General features: G+C 39.1%; 1 protein-coding gene across 47 annotated transcripts in view; it reads left to right on the forward strand.

Annotated features, from left to right (window-relative positions):
* Positions 1-20837, forward strand: part of RBFOX2 (RNA binding fox-1 homolog 2) — a 276323-nt gene that overhangs the window by 173063 nt on the left and 82423 nt on the right. For 4 of the 47 annotated variants that reach the window (XR_011997807.1, XR_011997808.1, XM_026010968.2 and 1 more), the window contains exon 1: positions 6145-6565. The exons of 36 other annotated variants lie outside the window; for them this stretch is intronic. Coding sequence is in view for 9 of the 11 variants with exons in the window: in XM_026010968.2 (XP_025866753.1) it covers positions 6539-6565 (27 nt within the window). In the remaining 2 variants the exon portion in view is untranslated. Of the gene's footprint in view, positions 1-6136; positions 6566-20837 lie in introns of those variants that run through there. 7 more of the 47 variants (XM_072741475.1, XM_072741473.1, XM_072741478.1 and 4 more) reach the window with 3 other exon arrangements.

Consider the following 20837-nt stretch of genomic DNA (forward strand, 5'->3'; position numbering starts at 1 on the left):
CTGTCGAGTGGAAAACCCCTCTCAGAGCTCGACCTCATGACCCTGAGATCATGACCTGAGCTAAAATCAAGAGTTGGACACTCAACCGACTGAGCTACCCAGGCGCCCCTACTCAGTCTTAAAAAAAGAGAAATTCTGATATAAGCTACAACATGGATGAACCATGAGGATAGTTATACTCAGTGAAATAAGCCAGTCACAAAAAGATGAATACCATATGATGACACTTTTGTGAGGCACAGAGGGTCCATCAAATCCACAGAGACAGACAGTAGAGTGGTGGTTGCCAGGGATTCCTGAGGACAAGGAGACTGGGAAGTTATTGTTTATTGGATACAGAGTTTCATTTTTAAAAAATGAAGAATGTTCTGGAGATGGATGGTGGCAGTGGTAGCAAATTATGGATATATATGATACTACCAAACTGTATTTAGTTGACCCTTGAAGAACACAGGTTTGAACTGTTAGAGTCTACTTCTATGTGGATTTTTTATAGTGCAGTATTATAAATATATTTTCTCTCTCTTACAATGTTCTTAATAACTTTTTTCCCCTCTGGCTTACTTTAGTGTAAGAATACAGTGTATAATACATACATACAACATATAAAATAATGTGTTCATTGACTATTTATGTTACCAATAAGGTTTCCAGTCAGCAGTAGAACTATTACTAGTTAAGTTTTGGGGGAGTTACAAAGTATACATTTTGACCACCTTAGGGTTCAGGACCCTAGGCCCTGTTGGTTAAGGGTCAGCTATACTTGAAAATGGCTAAGAGGGTAAATTTTATGTTTGTTAACGTGTATTTTGCCACAACAAAAAAAACATTGAGAGGGAAATGTAACTGTTACAAGCTAAGGGTTTGTGTGTGTGTGTGTTTTTTTAAAGATTTTATTTATTCATGAGAGACACAGAGACAGAGACACACAGGCAGAGGGAGAAGCAGACTCCCCCGTGGATAGCCCGATGTGGGACTTGATCTCAGGACCCTGGATCATGAGCTGAGCTGAAGACAGATGCTCAACCACAGAGCCACCCAGGCACCCCAGAGTTTGTGTGTATTATCACAGTTTTTCCTGAGGCAGTTTTTATGTAACCTGTCACCCACTGAACATGTTGGCTCTGATGATCATTTTGAGGTAAATGGGCAGTTGGAGAAAGAAGCAGCAAGGTCTTACATTATAGGCGGTGTAGCTAAGTGTCCGGATTTGAGAGTTTAGGACAGCCAAGTACAGCTTAAGGATATTGGGCATCTGGAAGATTGGGAGACAGGAAGTTGCCTATCTGAAAGATCCATTTACCTAGTGCATGCTTGGGTCTACACAATGCTGTGGACTGAAGTAGCCCAAAGACTGGCCACTTCTTTGTGGGAAGGCGACCTTGATGTAGAGGAATATATGTATTCTTTAATTTCTCATTTTGAGGATTTTTTTTTTTTTTGAGTACCCACCATGTGACGGATACTGTGCCACGCATAGAGATTTGGAGGTGAAGAAGACAGGAGACAGGAGAGTCTCCAGTAATTTATTTAGTAATAGAGACACAGCATATTTTAGTATTGAACAAACAACACATTATAGTTTTCCTAGGTTCATCAGGTATTATTGTCTTGATAACCTGGTCACTGATAAATTTGTTTACATCCCATTGCTTTTGATATTTATCTAATATTAATCTCTCACAGAATACAGAGAGTGTACACATAATTTCAATTGTATATGTGACTCTAGTTGTCTAGACTTTGGAATATTTTAAAGATACAAGAATATGTTATCCAGATTGAGATGATAATTTATGAAGTAATGTTTTCTAATTTCTCTGGGCTCACCTGTGTCTTAGAGTATGTTATTTGGGTCTTGTTCTACAAGGTTTGGTTTTCAGGGACAAGAGATAAATGTAAGGATTATTTAGGTTTTATAAGCATAGAAGGTCTAAAGCAATCCATTTAAAATGCAGCTCTCACTTTTTTTTTTTCGAGAATGGGTTCTGTATAACTGAACCCTGCCTAAACTAGAGAAAAGAAGCAAGGAAATAATAGAGTTAGCCTTAATTTGGCTTCACTTATACTAAAGGGAATGTGAAGGCAAAGGATATTAAAGTGGCATTGTGTCAGAGATGCTTCTGGGAAGGTATTTAATATCTATTAGGTGTAAATTGTTATTTACACTTAGGGTTATTGTGTGGGGGCGTGCTGTGAAAAGCTTTTATACTAACAAGTTTTTATTATTGCAGGAAATGCTATCCCTTTAATGTTGCTTTTCACTTGGGTGTTAGAGGCAGCCTGGGAAAGTATGAGCAAAACCTGCCTTCCAGCCAGGGACTGTTGGATCTGCTTTTATAGCATTACTGGTATGTGGGTGGAAGGTACGGAAGTTGAGTCACATCTAATGTAAAATTGTGAAGAGCAGGAGCACCTAAAGTTGTGTGTGTGTGTGTGTGTGTGTGTGTGTGTGTGTGTGTTTTGAAAAATCAGTGAGTATTATTTTGTCTAGAATCTGAACTATTCTAATCAAGTTGACAATAAGGCCTTTCTCCCTCTCTTTTTTTGTACATCTCCCTTTTGGCCTCAGATTTCTAAAATACTGAGGTAAATTTATAAATCTGAACATACTTCCAAGTATCTTTTTGGAAGAAAAGAGCACTTTTCAATGTTTTGATAACCACATGGGTATTCTTCATTCTTAGGTGCCCATGCATTTAAAATAAATGGGTAGAGTTAGAAGTCAAGGCATTATAGCTTGATTTCAGCTAATGTTTTTTTCATCTGCTGTGTATTCAGGCCCTGCATTCGGAACTGGGGATATGGTATGATAATTCCTACCCTCAGGTTGCTCTCATCAAGTCATATTTATGCAGAAACAGTGACCCCAACTTTATGAACTCTAAGCCAGGCAAGCATAAGGCATAGGGTAAAGGGGGACCAAAGCCAGATGTTGGGAGCAGGTAGGGTCAGGAGAGACTCTAGAACAGGGGGTCCCTGAAGTGAGCTCTGAAGGATGAATTCACCAGTTAGCCAGATAGAAGGCCGTGGTCAAGGGAGCAAGAATGTGAAACAAAAATGAACAGAAACATGGTGTCTTTGGGGAATGTGGTTCAGCGTGCTGGGAGCAGAGAGCAGTGGGTGACAGGAAGGGAAGCAGGGACTCTGACTCGTATGGTGAGGCCAGATTATGTGGTAGGCACCTACTTAAGAATTAGGACTTTCCTTCCTTTTAGGCTGTGGAGAATGGTTGATAATTTTAATCAGGGAAATGGCATGGTGGGATTTGCACTTAGAAAGAGGTCCCCCCCCCAAAAAAAGTAAAAAAAAAAACGAGGTCCCCTCAGTAAGGTTGAGCAGCTCGGATAACAGGAGTGGTAGATTGGAGGCAGAATAGGGGCAAGTAGAAGGCTAGATACAAAATAATATGACTAGAGCTGAGTTTATGGTACTAGGGGGTTGGAAAGAAAGGGTAGGTTTCACAGAAATCAAAAGGACTTGCTTCTGATTTGGTGTGTTGAGTGAGAAGGAGGATCTTGGGAGAATCCCAGATTTTCTTTTTTTTAAAAAAAGATTTTATTTATTTATGAGAGAGAGAGAGGCAGAGATACAGAGGGAGAAGCAGGCCCTATGCAGGGAGTCTGATGCGGGACTTGATCCCAGGACCCCAGGCTCACACCCTGGGCCAAAGGCAGGCAGGCGCTAAACTGCTGAGCCACCAGCAGTTTTCAGATATTCTGTACTAGAAAATGCCTTGGGATTAGTTGCTCCTTGGTACACTATGGGGCATATTCGGCCACTAGGGGACGCCGCTTGTTTTGCTGGGTCAGATCCAGGCAGTTCAGTTGCTCTTCTCTCTCTTGGGCACCAGGGAGCAAATTGTCCTCTATAATGCCAGCCTTGACAGTCAGGGACACACTTCAAAATATCCTTGAGTTGGTCCAGTGCTCAATGATCCTGTTATTCAGTGAGTTTATGAAAATCGTTGTATATTTATTTTGACATTAGCTCATATTAATTCTTTTCCTTATGGTAATGACTCTTGTAAGCTTATTATTTGCAGTATAAAATGTTGGTCCTGTACGTACAAAAGAGGCATGAATACCAGGCCAAAGGCAATTTGTGTTCCAGCCCTAATCCTGGGCTTTTTGCATGTAGAGATTCCTCATTTGCCTCTTTCTTTAAAAATTTTTAAAAAAGTATTTTCTTGGGGTCTTGTTGTCTGTCTTTATGTATAGAGGCTGCAGTCACAGACAAGCTTCAAGATAACTTACGGCTTTCATAAGGATAGCGTGTGTGTGTGTGTGTGAGTGTGAGAGAGAGAGGTTTATTTATTATATTAGAACTGAAAACATAATTATCCCATAAATGTGGTTTAGATTTTTCAAAAAGTACACTGGGTTGCCTTTGCTTCCAATGAAATTCATCTACCTCTTTTCTGCTTATGCTGTATTTTTAAAAAATTTGACTGTATTTTTTCTCCTGATTGGCTTTTTGGTTGCAAATTATTAAAATGCAGTATGTCCTATTTCCAGATCATTTCTAGAAATGTTAAATAAGAACAAACCTGGTACTGATCCATTCCTTTTCTGATAGTGGTATTTTTACCCCCTAATGTTTAAAAATCCCATTCTTTGGTACATATTTCTTTGTTCATTGTGGATTATTCCAAAAGTATAATGTAAATATTTGTAAAATGCCCAGAATAGTGCCTGACTTATTGTAGTTATTCAGTAAGTAGCTATAATTAATGCCAGTTTCTGCAAGATCTCCAGACTGGTACTTTCTGTGTTCTTTTCAGAATTGTTGAAATGATTATTAATTTGGGTAGGAGCATGATGATGTTGTATTGGCAATGTGCCTACCCACATTATTAATATACAGTACGTTTAAAAGGCTGGTTATGCATTTTGCCAAACAAATCCTCATAGAGACAGCAAAACACTGTTTTCTCAGTGTGATTTATGATTTTATTTAATTTTTTTTAATTTGTGATTTTAAATTTTGATTTCTTTGGTGTTAATCTTAAAAATAGAAAGCTTAATTTTAGAATTAATCTCTTTGCCTTTGGGTAATCTGTTAGAGATTATAACAATAAAGAATCATAATGAAAATATAAATAAAATCCTTTAGGATCTTATTAGAATACTAAAAAATAGGAAACCTTCATTTTTATGAGATAAATGATAAATGCCATAAACTCACCATCTACACAGATTGTTTTATTTGAAAATTCAATAATTTAAAATAGGAAGATTATGGAATTTATATTTGGAAGTTAAAGACTTTAACAAGATCACTTGTAAAGGGCAGAATCAGGACTTGGACCAAGACTTCTAGACTGAATCACACCTTTATGCTTTTCTCATTATATCATTTTAATAAGAGAATGTTAAAGGAACTCATGTTCAGTAAATGTTCTCACAAATCTTTTATATCTATAGCACTCTGTAGTAACAATTACTATTTACAGTAATGACACAGGTGCCCAGTGTGTATATAGGAGAGGGTTTATGATTTTTAGGGAAGGCTGAAATCCAGAAGGCGTAGGAACACAAAGGGTGGGTTCTCAGTTAACCAGAATTTGTAATGAAACTGGAAGCCTTCAGCAGTCAAATCTGTATGCACTTTTGTATACACTTTCAGTTTCTTAAGCAGTCATGTTTATAGACACCTTTTCCAGAATCCCCAGGTTCTTTACAGTAGAAAAAAATAAGCACTTAGATTACCTTCCTCCTCTCATTTCGTCCTTTACAATCACTAGACTGATTTAGGACAGGCAAGTTCTTGCCCATTCCCATGCCTTGAAAACCTTCCGTTAAGTGGTCATTCAGCAGCTTTTCACATCTTTCATTAAATCGACTACATCTATAAACTGTACATCAGTGGAAATGTTCTTTTTAAAAATAATTTTTGTTTCATTATTATCAGATGTTCACGGGTGGAATGCTTTAAATCTGTACTAACTATGCTGAGCTGCTGTGAATGCTTCCAGTGCTATATAATTAATGCCCCCACAGCAGATATTCATTCCTTAAAATATGCCTGCACATGGCGCCTGCCCCTCCCTCCCTCCCTCCCTCTCTCTCTCTCTCCCCCTCCCTCCCTCTCCCTCCTCCCCCTCCTTCACACACACACACACACACACACACACACACACACACACACGCACGCGCGTGCGCAAAGCACACACCAAACTGCCATTCTCCAGCAGGCCTGTTTCTGGAGTTGGGAGATGTCAGCCTGCTGGGAGGGGTGGGGGGAGGAGGAAGAGGTGGGGCTCCACTCTGATTAATTACCTTAGGCATTCAGGGGTGGGGCTTCCTTCAGCCATCTGCCTGAGATATGGGAGGGAGCTGGAGAGAGAAGGAGGGGGAGAGGCTGCCAGAGAGGAAGAGAAAAGAAAGGAAGAAACGCTAAAAAGAAAAAGAAAGGGGAACGGGATAGGGATAAAGGGAGATCAGTTGTCCACCCTGAAATAGCTAGCGGGGGGGGGGGGGTGGGGGCAGCTGTGGAGGTGCGCCCTGAAGGGCTCATCCTCTGTGCGGTTTGGTTTATGGAGGAAAAGAAAATGGTCACTCAGGTAAGATTTGTGTTTCCTCGATGTGCCTCTTTTCTGGTTTCTGGGATCTGAATAAAGATCTGGGGGTCTGGCATAGTCGGCAGAGTTTTAACAATGATTGTCTTCTCAGAGAAGGCCAGATTTATTGTTATCAACTGAAAAGTGTTAGTCTGTGTCTGCTGAGTGTGTGTGTGCGTGCGTGTGTGTGTGAGTGATACATCTGTGTCCTTTTTTCTCTCCCCGTCCCTCAGCTCCATAGCAGATTCCTGTTTCCTGTACTGTGCAGCTGTAGCTCAGGAAAGACCCTGTGGGGATTTGTCTACCTCTTTGTCTTGGTTCTGAGAAGAGGGAGGGAGAGAGACTGCAGAGGTAGGAAGAGATTCTTACAGACTGCCAAAAAGAGGGGAAAGGGAATGACTTCCTTTTAAGAATTGCAGAAGAATTTGTGTTCTAGGGAAATCTGATTCCTGATTCACTGTGATTTCTCAGGATTGGCTGTGGAATTGACGTTCTGCTGCCTTTGCTCTAAATGGCTTATTAAAAATGAAGGCTAGAAAAATAGGCTTCATTTTCGTGGCTTCGTTACTGGCAAAGAATGTTTTCAGTAGCAACTATGGGAATATCCAAGTGTAGCCGAGGCAGGTAGAACCCTCTGTGAGAGGAGAACAGATCTGAATGTATAAATGACAACCACACAGGCATTAAAAGACATTTGAAGGAGAGGGAGTAGGAAATGGAAGATCTCTTTCTCCCTCCCTCCCTCCCTCCCTCCCTCCCTCCCTCCCTCCATCTCTCTCTCTCTCTCTCTCTCTCTCTCTCTCTCTCTCTCTCTCTCTCTCTCTGCCTGTCTTTGGTTTTGCCAGGCAATATCTAATCTGCATTTTAGCAAGTCATTCCTGACAAATGGAAAGGTGAATCGTCTTCCACGGATCCCCCTGGCCGTGTCTTTTTCTCGTCGGCACCCTCCATACGTTTCTTTTACTCTTATTCCCTTACACGTTGGTTGAGAGGGAATGATGAGACTGCGATTGATCAGTGAAATCATTTGCATGGTGAGCGTTCTGTCCTTTAGGCTCAGACTTAGCATCAGTGTCACTCCAGGCTTTTATGCTCTGTAGGGAAATTTCATCACTGGACAGTGCTTTCCTTTTAAGGAGTTTGCCCCTTTTTTTGTATTCTCTCTTCTCTTTTCCTCTCCAAGTCACCACCGGAGGGCGAGAGAGCCGGCTAGAGATATGGATACAGAGAGGCATCATTTTAGGAGCAGGAACACTGTTCCGTTAAACGTTATATAATGCCCTGCAGTGCTGTTTGGAAGGAGGGAAAGCATTGGGGAGATGCTGCCAACGTGACCTAGAGGGAAGGGGAAGTTCCAAAGAATATAGTTTTCCAAAGGGATTCTTCACCAGATCTGAGTTTGGAGATTATCAGGAAACCCCTCCTCTTTTGGAAAGGGGAGAAATCTTTGAAATATTTTCTCTTCCACTTCTTATCCCTTTGTTGTTAGCCTAATTAACTCTTTTGAAATATTGCTTTACTTTTTAAAAAATTGCCATAAAAGAGATAGACCTATTTCTGGATTCTCTTTGTTGCTTGGGAGATGATACTTCTTAACTTTGGAGCCCTCATTCAGTTTTCATTAACTGGCACTATTACAGGGCGACAGCTCTCTTCTTTCTCGGCTATTACTGAATGAAGGCTTTCCAACTACTTGACTTTTCATTATATATATTTTTAAATCAGTGAAAAGAGTTCTCTAAACTAGTGCTTTTTCTAATCAGAGGTTTTCTGCAGCCTCTTGGAACATGTGCCCTTCGTTTCTGGAGGAGCTGGGTGAGCATGTATAAGCATAAGATAGAATGCACATGCTTGTGCTCACTTCATATTGCAGTCTGAATAATTGACATTTAAGAAAACTGTAGTCTTAGCAGTAAAGCAGAAGAGGTAAGTAGAAACTGGAAAGAAGGATTTCTTGGTGGTTAAGAATTCTAAGAGAAAGTTAAAATCACTGATTGTGTCTCAAGATGTGCTGGATGCTGAGAGACGAAGTTGCTCATTTTTGCCCATCCTGAATTTCTACAACCGAAATATAAAGAGTCAAATTTGTGGATTTTCAGTATGTATGTCAGTGTATTTGTTTTGGTATATATTGTTTCTGTATCATGTAACATATGTAGTTGTTAGTCATCTGGAAAAAAAAAATCAAAGGAAATAGCTAGAGGAGCCAAGTCTTTATTTGTCCTTAAAAGATTTTGGAGTTTTTGGTTTTTTTTTTTTTTAAAGATTTTATTTATTCATGAGAGAAAGAGAGAGAGAGAGAGAGGCAGAGGCACAGGCAGAGGGAGAAGCAGGCTGCAGGGACTCGGGACTCAGGGTCTCTAGGATCCCACCCTGGGCCAAAGGCGGCGCTAAATTGCTGCCTGATTTTGGAGTTTTTTAAATTTGTTTTTGACTTTTTGCTTTTCAAGCCAGACATCCAATCCCAATATTTGATAATAGTCTGTCACATTAACTTTCTTTTTTTTTTTTTAAGGTTTTATTGATTTATTCATGAGCAATACACAGAGAGAGGGAGAGACACAGGCAGAGGGAGAAGCAGGCTCCTCACAGGGAGCCCAGTGCAGGACTTGATCCGGACTGGGATCACGACCTGAGCCAAAGGCAGACGCTCAACTGCTAAGCCACCTAGGCTTCCTTTCACATAAACTTTCTGAATATAAAATGTGCACTGGGGATCCCTGGGTGGCGCAGCGGTTTGGTGCCTGCCTTTGGCCCAGGGCACGATCCTGGAGACCCGGGATTGAATCCCACATCGGGCTCCCGGTGCATGGAACCTGCTTCTCCCTCTGCCTGTGTCTCTGCCTCTCTCTCTCTCTCTCTCTCTCTGTGACTATCATAAGTAAATAAAAATTTTAAAAAAATTAAAAAAAATAAAATAAAATGTGCACTGTTCAGGGTTTGGTTATCAAAGTTAAATGGTTTATCATGGTGTTTAGTGTCTTGACTAGTATATTAATAAGGGTATTTAGATATATTTCTTAGGTTCTTTGCATATTGGATCTTGACATTTCTGTATCCCTTTATTTTAAATTAATTGCTCACTTGATGGAAGAAGGATGAAGGGCTTTTCAGCAGATGACAATATTAAATCCATATCAATAGTTACATCGTATTATTTTATTGGCTCTAGTTTTATAAGGCCAGTTTTTGGGGTAATTAGCAAACTGCCATTTATAGTGTTTTGCTTTTAAAAAAATGACAATTTAATCACAGAATTCTAATATACTAGACAGACATGCTCCTGTGACTTTTTAAAATACAACTTTTAGGTGTATCTGTTGCTCATGTAAATGCTGTAGGAGTATTTCACTGAGATCCTCTGTTCTGAGCATGTGAACCAAATTAATGCATTTCTTCACATGTGTGGAAACAACAATGTAGAATAAGAGGAAGGCAAGGAGAAGTCATTCATTCTTGTCACAGGTGTAAAGTTAAAAAAACAAAATTGCAAATGACTTCAAGTAATAATTTAAAAAAAAATGTTTAGCCAGGCTCAGACTCCATTACACTGTTGTTGAAAGGAAGAGTGTACCCAACAGGGAAAAGATCTTAGGGTGGATGTGAAAGAAATTTGTTGTACTCTCCTATAGTATAAGGCTGCCAGTTTCTGTGGAACACAAAGCCCTGCCTTTCTTGGACAGCTCAGTGCTTTGCTGGCATTTTCTTCAAAATCTGTTTTCCATCAGGACCGAGAGGAGGGAAGGTGTTAAGAATAAGGGAGGTTGGAAAGGAGGTTGCTGTTCCTTTAAATAGTGCCGTGAGCCCATGTGGCAGCAGGCCGGCTCTGGAGTGTATTCTTTTGTAATGAATCACCAGTTCCATTGTCTGCTATCTCCCCTCTTTGTAGCTGGAAGGCTGAAGTCTTTCACCTGAGCTGCTGCCAGTTCACTATTCTGTTCCAGGGTGGTTGGGAGAAGAGAAGAGGGAGGGTATTTGTGCTTTAATTAAAGACAGATAGCAGAGCAGGTATGTTTTGCTTTGTTCCATTTCCCCCTCTCCTTTTCTCTGTGCGTGTTTTTTTGAACCGAGTTGCAATAGGGAATCAATTCTGTGATCTAGTATTCCATTTTCTGTGGATTTTGAAAGTGCTCTTGATAATTTAGTCTCCATTTTGTGGCATTGCTTTAAAGTGATTCCATTCGATTGCCTGCCAGTTCCACCCGAACCTCATCCCACCCTTCATCCACAGAGCTTCAGCCCACACTGTTTGTTTTGGCACACTTTCCACTTTCTATGGGCTGCGCAGGACGCTGGGAAGTTGGGGGTAGGTGCAGATTGTGGGTTGGAGACTAATTTATGTTCCTTTACAATGAACCACAAAAAGCCTCACTTTTTCCAGAGATTGGGTTTCTTTCTGAATTCTTCTACACTGTTCATATCTTCAGTTATAACCATTTCCTTGCCAGAGCCAAGATGGTCACTTGAAAAATACTACTGTGCTCAAAATTTCTAAGCTTTCCTGAATAGATACCCAGAATTGCATAGATGTGATTAAATCTGAGCAATTTTGCCTTGTTAGATGATTTTTCTTCCCAGTTATCCCCGTGGCTCTACCCCCACTACCCAAATACACACCTTTTTGCCCCTTCTCTCTCTCTTTTTTTTTTTTAACTTCATCTTTCTCCTTAGTTTTGCAGTTGAGACTCAGTAAGCAAGCCTAGCATTTGATAATCTGTTATTGGGGTTGGTATGGCTGCTGAGGACACCTCCATGTTGCAAGGTACAGGACACTTCTCCCTCTCCACGATAGTGTGTGCCACACAGGCCTGGTTTTGTTCCTCTGGTTTTCTGTTCTTCTCTGAAAATTTTCAAACTCCTACCTACACAGGTGACCACGTGGAAACAGTTTCATCTTTCTTTTGACTCTTGGCTTGTGGAGCACTCACATTTTAGCATCTCTTTGTATAATTCCTTACCTTGGGGCTGTTTCTCAAGCATCTCTCTGTGACACTTGAGTTGTCACCAGGAACCAGTCCTGTAGATGATACAGCCCCTCTCTGCCCTGCGGTCTTTTTCTGGTGTACCTTCTCCCTCTCAGGAACCTCACATTGTTGGTGTCCCAAGGCATTACTTTCTGGAGCCGTAATCTCTCACCCTTTCTGTTTCATGTTTCCAGAACCAGTCAAATCTTTCCTTTAAACTTCCTTCCCAATATTTGGTCCATGAAATCCAACAAACCGAAATGGGATGTACCGCTGCCGTCCACGCTTTGCTTTTTTGAACAGAACAGCTTTATTATTGGGCTTTGGTGCTCAGCCTCGGGGCTTAGCAATTGGAAATACTGTGGTCTGCCATCATGCTCTGAGGATGCCATTTCCCAGGCATTTCATGTTCCTCTGTTTCTATGAGAATGATTACATTTAGGGAACCTAAGAGTCGAATAATTCATCAGAGATCATTTTAACAGAGCCAGTTCTCTAAAGCGCAAGTCTGATTTTTGTCATTCCTGTGCTTTAAACCTTCCCAGTTGTTTCCCCAGCAGACTCAGAATAAAATCCAGCGTCCTTATTTTGGTCTCAGAGGCCCTGCGTGGTCAGGAGCCTGCCTTGCTCCCCAGACTTCTCTCCTTCTCTTCCCACATTTCACTCCAGTGACGCTGGCCTCTTTGCTAGTCTCTTAACACACCTTGTATCCTCTTCCTCAGGGCCTTTCTTTCCCTGTTTTTTTTTTTTTTTCTTTGCCTGAAATGCTCTTCCCACCAAGATAACCACATGGCTTCTTCTCAAGGGTGAGCTTTCCCTTGGCCGTCCCATCTCAGTTGACTTCCCTTATCCCCATATGGTGCTTTTTCTTCACTTAACAGTTTTAGTGCTTATCATTACTTGTTATATGTGTATTTGTTGTTCATTTTCTGTGCCACCAACAAACCCCTCCAAAGACTATTAAGCCCTGTGAGGTCGGGGAACTTGTCAACAGTCTGTTGTGTACTCAAGTGTCTAGAACTGTGCCTGGCATGCAGTCATAATGGAGTCATAAGATAGCTAATCAGCTAATCTTTACATATAGGATGTAGTACTATCAGATACTGGGCTAAACTCTTTATCTACATTAGCTCATTTACATCCTCTGCACATCCCTATCATTATCCCCCTGGTACAGAAGAGGAAACTGAGACATATAATGGTTAGGTAGCTTGCCCAAGTTTATACAGCTGCTAAGCGATGTGGGGATTCATATCCACAGACCAACTTGGGAATCCACACTTTGAAGCACTGTACCTCAGTGCCTCTTGCAGGTATTATATATTCAATATGTGTTTGTTGAATGTGTAAATGAATTAATTTAGTTGAGACTTCCCTTTTAAAAAAAAAAAGATTTTATTTATTTACTCATGAGAGACACACACAGAGAGAGGCAGAGATACAGGCAGAGGGAGAAACAGGCTCCATGCAGGGAGTCTGATATGGGACTCGATCCCAGGACTCCAGGATCACCCCCTGGGCCGAAGGCAGGCATTAAACCCCTGAGCCACCCAGGGATCCCCGAGTTGAGACTTTCTCATTCACTTCTGAAATTTCCAACTCTGACTTATTCAAGGATTTGATGGAATATAAGTTGACCCTTGAACAACATGGGTTTGAACTGCATACACCCACTTGTGTGGATTTTTTTTTCACTAAGATATTGTAAATATATTTTCCTTATGGTTTTTTCAATGACATTTTCTTTTCTCTGGTTTATTTTATTGTCAAAATACACTACATAGTACATACAAAATACAAATTATGTGTTAATTGTTAATGGTAAGGCTTCTGTCAACAGTAGACTATTAGTAAAGTTTTTGGAGAGTCAAAAGTTATATGCAGATTTTTGACAATGTGGGGGTGGGGGCAGAGTTGGCATCCCAACCCCCACATTGTCAGGGGTCACTGTACTTGGAATAACAGGGAATTTACTATTGGATAAAGTGAATTCATTATTATAATATTACATTATGATAACAGGTAACATTACAGAATATGTATTATTTGACACTGTCATCAGTGCCTTATGTATATTAAGTCATGTATTCCTTTTAGCCTTATAATTATGATTAATATCCATATTATGGAAGTTAGGAAACAGGGATTCAGAGAAGTGAAGTAACTTTGGGGGGTAACTTGGCCAAGGTGACAGTGCCAGGATTTAAACCCAGGGATTTGGCTCCAGCTTCCCTGTTCTTTTTTTTTTTTTTTTTTTATTCATGATAGAGAGAGAGGTGCAGAGACACAGGCAGAGGGAAAAGCAGGCTCCATGCCGGGAGCCTGACGTGGGACTTGATGCCGGGACTCCAGGATCGCACCCTGGACCAAAGGCAGGCGCCAAACCGCTGAGCCACCCAAGGATCCCTTTCCTTGTTGTTAATTGCCACTAATGATGACTGTTACTGAAATAAGTTTTTGTTTTTGCATACCTACTTTACACCAGTTTTACATACAAATCACATTTACATACATAATTTTTATTGTGGTCATATCATACATTACCTGTCAATCTCTTTTTGAGATAGGTGCTATTTTTCCCATACATTAGACTTTGAGATGTCAGGCACCTGGGTGGCTCTAGGTACAGACAGAGATGGGTTTCAAACCTGAAATCGATTTAATTCCAAATTTGCATACTCTTCCATTGTACTAGCAGCCTCATAAGATAAATGTTCCGTTGTTGGCCAGTAAGGGGTAGAAGAGTTTTCCTAATAGTGACCTTTTTCATTAGGGTTTTCTCACCTCACCTTGTTCTGTCATCCAGAGTCAGGGAGAGATTTAATTGCTCTTCTTCATAAAAGCCAAATATGTGAAAATAACTGCTAAGAGTTCCTTTTCATCTTCGTCCTCTTTGCATTTCTTACCTATTTCTTGCATTGGTCCTCACAGTTAGGAGGAAGTAGTTTCCAGAGACTTGACTGTCCCAGACTGTTACTTCAATTTCTGTGGATGATTTATCGTTTATATCTAATTATTAAATAAAATATCAATTATGAGTATTAATCATATCTTTGTTATAAATTTTGTTTTTTGACATGTTTGACTTTATTGTTTTCATAGCTTATTAATCATGTAGTGTTGTCAACAGTTTATAACTTCAAAAATGAGGGAATCTCTTAAGTAGAATATTATTTTCCTTCTCCATTTTAAAGCTATGCAGGCTGTCTTGTCAGCTGTTCAGCAAGAATTGTCCATCTACTAACCTAGGTTTTGCCTAGATCCCTCAAAGGTTACTAACAATGAAATTTCATTTTTTAAATTGTTTTTTAGAAATACTGTTTCAAAGATGACAATTTAGACCTACAAATGACATACTGAAAATCAACAAAAGTAAATATGATAACTTCCCTTGAGATGTTGAAATTGTATCAAAAAAGTACGTTGAAAAAACAAAATTGGGAATTATAAGTCTTTTCAGTCAGTAACAACAGTAAAACATGATGTTTTTCTGTTGAGAATAGAGTTAAAACACAATCAAAAGATGACTTCACCCTTGAAAAATATTCTGATGTAATAACACTAAATATAAATCACATATCATAGAAATACTCTGAGATTACCTTCCTTTGGCATATTCTTTTTTTTTTTTTTTTTTTTTTGCAGGAACTATAGCTTATATTTCTTTTTTTTTATTAAATTAATTTTTATTGGTGTTCAATTTCCTTTGGCATATTCTTTTTGTCATGCCTCTTGAGTTCTTTCAAAGGGCTATCAGTTTCAGAATATTAGAATGATATTTCTTATTTAATTAAAGTTCAGGAAATAAGTATGGCTAGACTTGCTGTAAATGAAAGGAAATGCAGTTTTAAAAATTGTAACTTGAAATCATACAACTAATGATATTAAATTCATTCAGAATTATAGGATAAAGCTCTGTAATCAGAATTTAATATTTCATATATAAAGGAGTGTTCAAGTAGAAAATATGAAAATTATTTTATGAAATTATAAAATAATGCTTTTCTATCCATAAATAACAGAACTATATTCTTTTATCCAATATTGATTATGAAATTTCTTGTAAAAAGTTCTGAAGAGACAAACTGAGACATAAGTGAAGGAGATGAGATTTTTGAAAGATCAGAATCCACAAACTTTCTGCTAATGGCTCAATAGTAAATATTTTTGGTTTTGTAGTCCATGCTGTTTCTGTCACAACTATTCAGCTCTGCTGTTGAAACATGAAAGAAGTCCTAGACGATACATAAATGAATGTGTGGCCGTGTTCCAGTAAAACTTTATTTATGGACACTGAAATTTGAATTTCATAGAATTTCCATGTGTCACAAAATAATCTTCTTTTGAATTTTTTTAGCTGTTTAAAAATGTGAAAACCATGCTTGGCATTTAGATTGTACAAAAAGTGTTGGACAGCCTTTAGACCAAAGCCAAACCCTTTGCCAACCCCTGACTTAGATGCGGGTCCTCCCTACTTTTCTAATAGAGGGAAGGTTTTCTCACAGAGCTTGATGGCAGGATCAGGGACACAGTTCCTAGCAGTTTTGACATGTCATTTTGGATCCCTGTTAGAGCGAAACCCTTGACATACTCTCTCATTTTCCCCCAGGAAATATGAAGATTCTTCCCCCTTTTCCCTTTCATTACACCCCGAAATCTGAGCCATTTGTGGTTCTCAAATGTGCTATTATCTTACACCTTCCTATTTTTCATATTTTTTTGCATACTGTTTCTTTGAGCTAGAATACCTTTGTCTCCAGCATGGTTAGTTTCTTAACTTAAAAGTTCAGCTTAGACTTGGCCTCTTTCAAAAAGCTTGGCCTGTCTCATAGGGTTGTCCTCTTTTGGTGCTTCATTGATGTTGTGTATGTGCTGCTCTCTTAGCCCATACTACCCAGTATTGTAGCTGTGAGTGTATTTATCTGTTTTTTTTCCCCCCTCAGACTAGTTTCTTTAAGAATTGTGACTATACTGCCAGTGTTCATTATCATATCTGGTTCAATTTGTTACCTAGTAAATACCTTATGATTGAATGAATGGATTTTAACTTGTTAATTCATTGACAGGGTTCTCTTTTGAAATGAAAAATGAGTTAAATTGAGTAATCACACACATCCTAGTGCTTATTTCTTAAATCAGTTAATACCTAAAATATAAATGTCATTTTAGAAATGGATGCTTTATTTGGCTAGAAGTAAGGAGGGTTTAGGAATAAACAGCTATTTGGGGAATACACAGATCCTTTATAGATGTTCCAGTGGAAGGCAGCATGTATCCAGAAGACAGCATGCAGGTAAGTGACATGGAGCTCCAGTCTCCAGGGAAACCAGGATAGGGGGAAGAAGACCATAGCCCCAACCAGTGTGGGAAGGGTAAAGAGAAGTGAGAAGGTGACAGTGAAATTTTAGGGTTTGGCAAACTGTCGTTAAATAAATTAAACGTGGATATATTCAGCACTGCCATCTCCCTCTTTTCCTTCTAATCAAGATGACCAAGAGTTAGATTCTTTGCATACTACTTTTGAAAAAGCTGTCAATACAGATATATATTAGACCATGACCATTCCATGTCATCTCCAAGGTACCACTGTTCCTTGTTTTATAGCCTTTCTTCCTCTCTGTGTATTTCCTTTTAAGTGGTTTCTTTTATGGTATTACCAAGTGTGCTGATTTTTTCCTCTGAAATGTCTAATCTGCCATTATTAAAACAAGCCAATGTGTGGTTTGTTTTTTATCTCAGACATTATAGATTATAGTTTTTGCCTGTGGAATTTGATGTGGGCCTTTTTCTTTTTTTCATCTTTCATGTCTCTTAATGTGCTCAATTTTGCTTTTCAATACAATTTTTCTTGAATGTGTGGAATACAAATGTTTTAATATTCTCGTCAGCTAATTCTAACATCTGTGTTAGTTCTGGATCAGTTATTATTGATTTTTCCCATCACTGTGGATTGTATTTTTATGCTTGTTTGCATGCCTGGTAATTTTTGATTGGATGCCAGACAATGAATTTTTTACCTTGTTGGAGGATATATATATATATATATATATATATATATATATATATATATATATAATCCTTTTACATATCTCTCTGTATAGATTTTATATATATTCTTGAGCATTGTCTACAACACAGCTGAGTTTCTTAGAAATGAATTGCTCCTTTCGGGTCTTGTTTTTAAGTTTTGGTAGAAAGGTCAGAGCTGTGTTTAGTCTTTGCTTAATTATTCCTCGTTGTTGAGGCAAGACTCAGTACTCTCACTAATGTTTCTTGAATTATTAGGTTTTCTACTCTCATTGTTGGGAACAGGCTTTGTTCCTGGCATTGTATGATCTGCTGGCACAGTTCCCTCTGACTCCTTCAGATGGTCATTTCTCTAGCCTCAGGTAGCTCCTCACACATGTGCAGTGATCATGACTTAACTGAGTAGTTGAGGGCAACTTTCTGTACATCTTCAGAGTTCTCTCTCTTTGTAGATTTCTCTTCTGTGAGACTCTTCCCTGTGAACTCTAGCTGTGTTGGCTTCCCTAGACTTCCAGCTCTGTGTCTTCAACTCAGGGTAACTGCCTGCTCTGCCCTGCTTCCCTCTGTCAGTGCGACAGCCTGGGAACTTTCTCTGGCAGTAAGCTGGACAGTACAAAGCTCACCTTGGTTTTTCCTGTCTCGTGGGTCCGTGTCCTTCTTTGCCTGCCATACAGTGTCTTGAGTACTGCTGTTTCATTTATTTTTCTCTGCAGTGTTTTGTTTTTTTGAAGCAGCAGGATAAGTCTGGTTCTTGTTACTCCATCTTGACTGGAAGGGGAAGTAAGACTACTTATTTTTAAATGAAAACGAAGTGGTATCTTATTTAATATATTCCTAATTTATGAGTAAAGACTCAGTTGAACAGTAATTCCTAGGAGTATTGGAGAATGTATATATGTATAAATAATTAAAATACAAGGTGAAACATGGTAAATTCCATGAGTATGATGTCATTAAACTACCATTTTAAGTTCAAATGAGGGAAGAAATCGTTTGGGAAGTTTGGCAGCAGCAGCAGAAAGGGTGAGAGCAAAGTGTGTGTGTGTGTGTGTGTGTGTGTGTGTGTGTGTTATGCTAGACGTTATTTGAATCTAGAACCAAATTCTTGAGAACTGAATGAGATTCAGAGGTAGGATAGTTTCAGAGGGAGTCTAGGATTGATACAATTAAAGATAAAAATAATTCTTTTTTTTAAATTTTTATTTATTTATGATAGTCACACACGGGGCGGGGGAGGGGGGTGGGCAGAGACACAGGCAGAGGGAGAAGCAGATTCCATGCACCGAGAGCCCGACGTGGGATTCGATCCCGGGTCTCCAGGATCGCACCCTGGGCCAAAGGCAGGCGCCAAACCGCTGCGCCACCCAGGGATCCCGATAAAAATAATTCTTGAACAAAAAATGCGTGAACAAGATCACAGGAGAAATAGAGTTTCTATGTTTTTGTAGTTTAGCATGCTTTGTGGTCTGTGTGGAAAAGAAATGCATTCTTTTCTCCTGTGTATTACCTGTTAACCGCAATTCTTGCACACAGGGAGAAAAGTCAAAGTACCATTTGTTCACTTAGTGTAGAAGATAGGTGCTTTGGACTGTGGAAATGATGATTGTTCTAAAATGTATGGAACTTTAGAAAGCCTTAGTAAGCAGTAGTTATACTTTTAGCCATTACTCTTCCACTGGTTTTCAGGTTCTCTAGAAATTCCAGTGGGGAGAAGGCGCCATGGAACTAAACGCATTATACATATTAAAGAATGTAGATGACAGTGCTTAGAGTTTTCTTAATTTTGTGCGACATGGTTGTCTGTCATTTGCTAGCAGAGCAACAGAGTAAGAGTTCAGCCATGTATACGCTTTGAAGTCTTCTCTCTTGAGAAACCAGGAGGCTTTTGAGAAACTGGAAACAAACAAAAAACTATTTGTTTGGGTTCATTTCACTTCACCTGTGTTTTTATATAAAACCTTTATTAAGAAGAATGTGATTGTTTTCCCTGTTTCTTTTGATATAACTGTTTGTGTGAAAAAAGAGCATGAAGATCTTTAAGGTTATTGCTCAATTGTTAGGTCTCACATTGTGGATCATATTCTCTTTCCCTTTGTCTTCTTCCTTCACAACTAGTGGTTATGATCTATACCATGTGTGGGTTTTTTTGTTTGTTTCTTTGTTTGTTTAGGGAGAGAAAGTAATCTTAAGCAGGTTTCAGGCCCAGCCAGGGTGGAGTATGAGTAGAGCCCAATGCAGGGCTAAACCTTATGACCCTGAGAACATGACCTGAACCTAAACCAAGAGTCAAATGTTCAACCGAGTGAACCACCCAGACCTCCCGTGTGTGTGTGTGTGTGTGTGTGTGTGTGTGTGTGTGTATTTTAAAGCCAGAAACAAAGAATTTTGTACATATGATGTCAGTTAATTCTTATGGATACCCTGTAAGGTAGCCATTTTCTCTCTTGTTTTACAAATAAAAGTATTAAGACATTGAGAGATTAAAGGACTTCTCCAAAGTCACGCAACTGTATATGGTCAAGCCTGGGTTTGAACCCATGTTTATCTTATTCCAAGATGTTATGTTATTCTTATGTTGTTTATACCCCTGTTTTGATGATAACCATTGCAGTAAGTATAATGCAAAGAATATAGGCCCTTAATATTTATTAAACTTTTTTCTTTTTTTCTTCTTAAGATTTTATTTTTTTAAGTAATCTCTGCACCCAGTGTGGGGCTTGAATTCACAACCCCTAGATCAAGAGTAGTTTATGTTCCACCAACTGGGCCCCTAACTTTTTCTTTAAATAAGAAAAATCTCTAACTCTCCTTTAGCCCAAACCCTGAGAAATGTCTGCTGACTTTCTTGGAGCTTTAGGTTCCTATGGGAAAGTGCAGAATTGATCAAGTTGACAATTCTATACACAGCATTAGCTTCCTGAAATTTTATCTTAGCACAAAGGTTTTACAGTTTGATGGTTAAGTAATCGTATGGGAGCATTTGTGCAGGATAAGAGAGAAATCAAGGTATTGACTTGTTATAGTAACTCTTAGCCACTTTGGGTGGGGGAGCAGATGAACTAATGGCACTTTGTTGACTCTCTCTGTTACAGAGAAAATACTTAGTTTCACATGGTAATGCACTTAATGTTTCTTCTTTTTCAGTGCATTCTGCCCCTTGGGTAGGGCTCATTTATCACAGAATCATCAATCCTTAAAACTTAAGTGAACTCTATTTTACAAGCCAGGATGTGGATCCAGAGGGGAGGTGAATTGTCCAAGGTCATATGGCAAAGTAATGGCAG

This window comes from Vulpes vulpes, chromosome 16, assembly GCF_048418805.1.
Source record: "Vulpes vulpes isolate BD-2025 chromosome 16, VulVul3, whole genome shotgun sequence".
Taxonomy (NCBI): Eukaryota; Metazoa; Chordata; class Mammalia; order Carnivora; family Canidae; genus Vulpes; species Vulpes vulpes.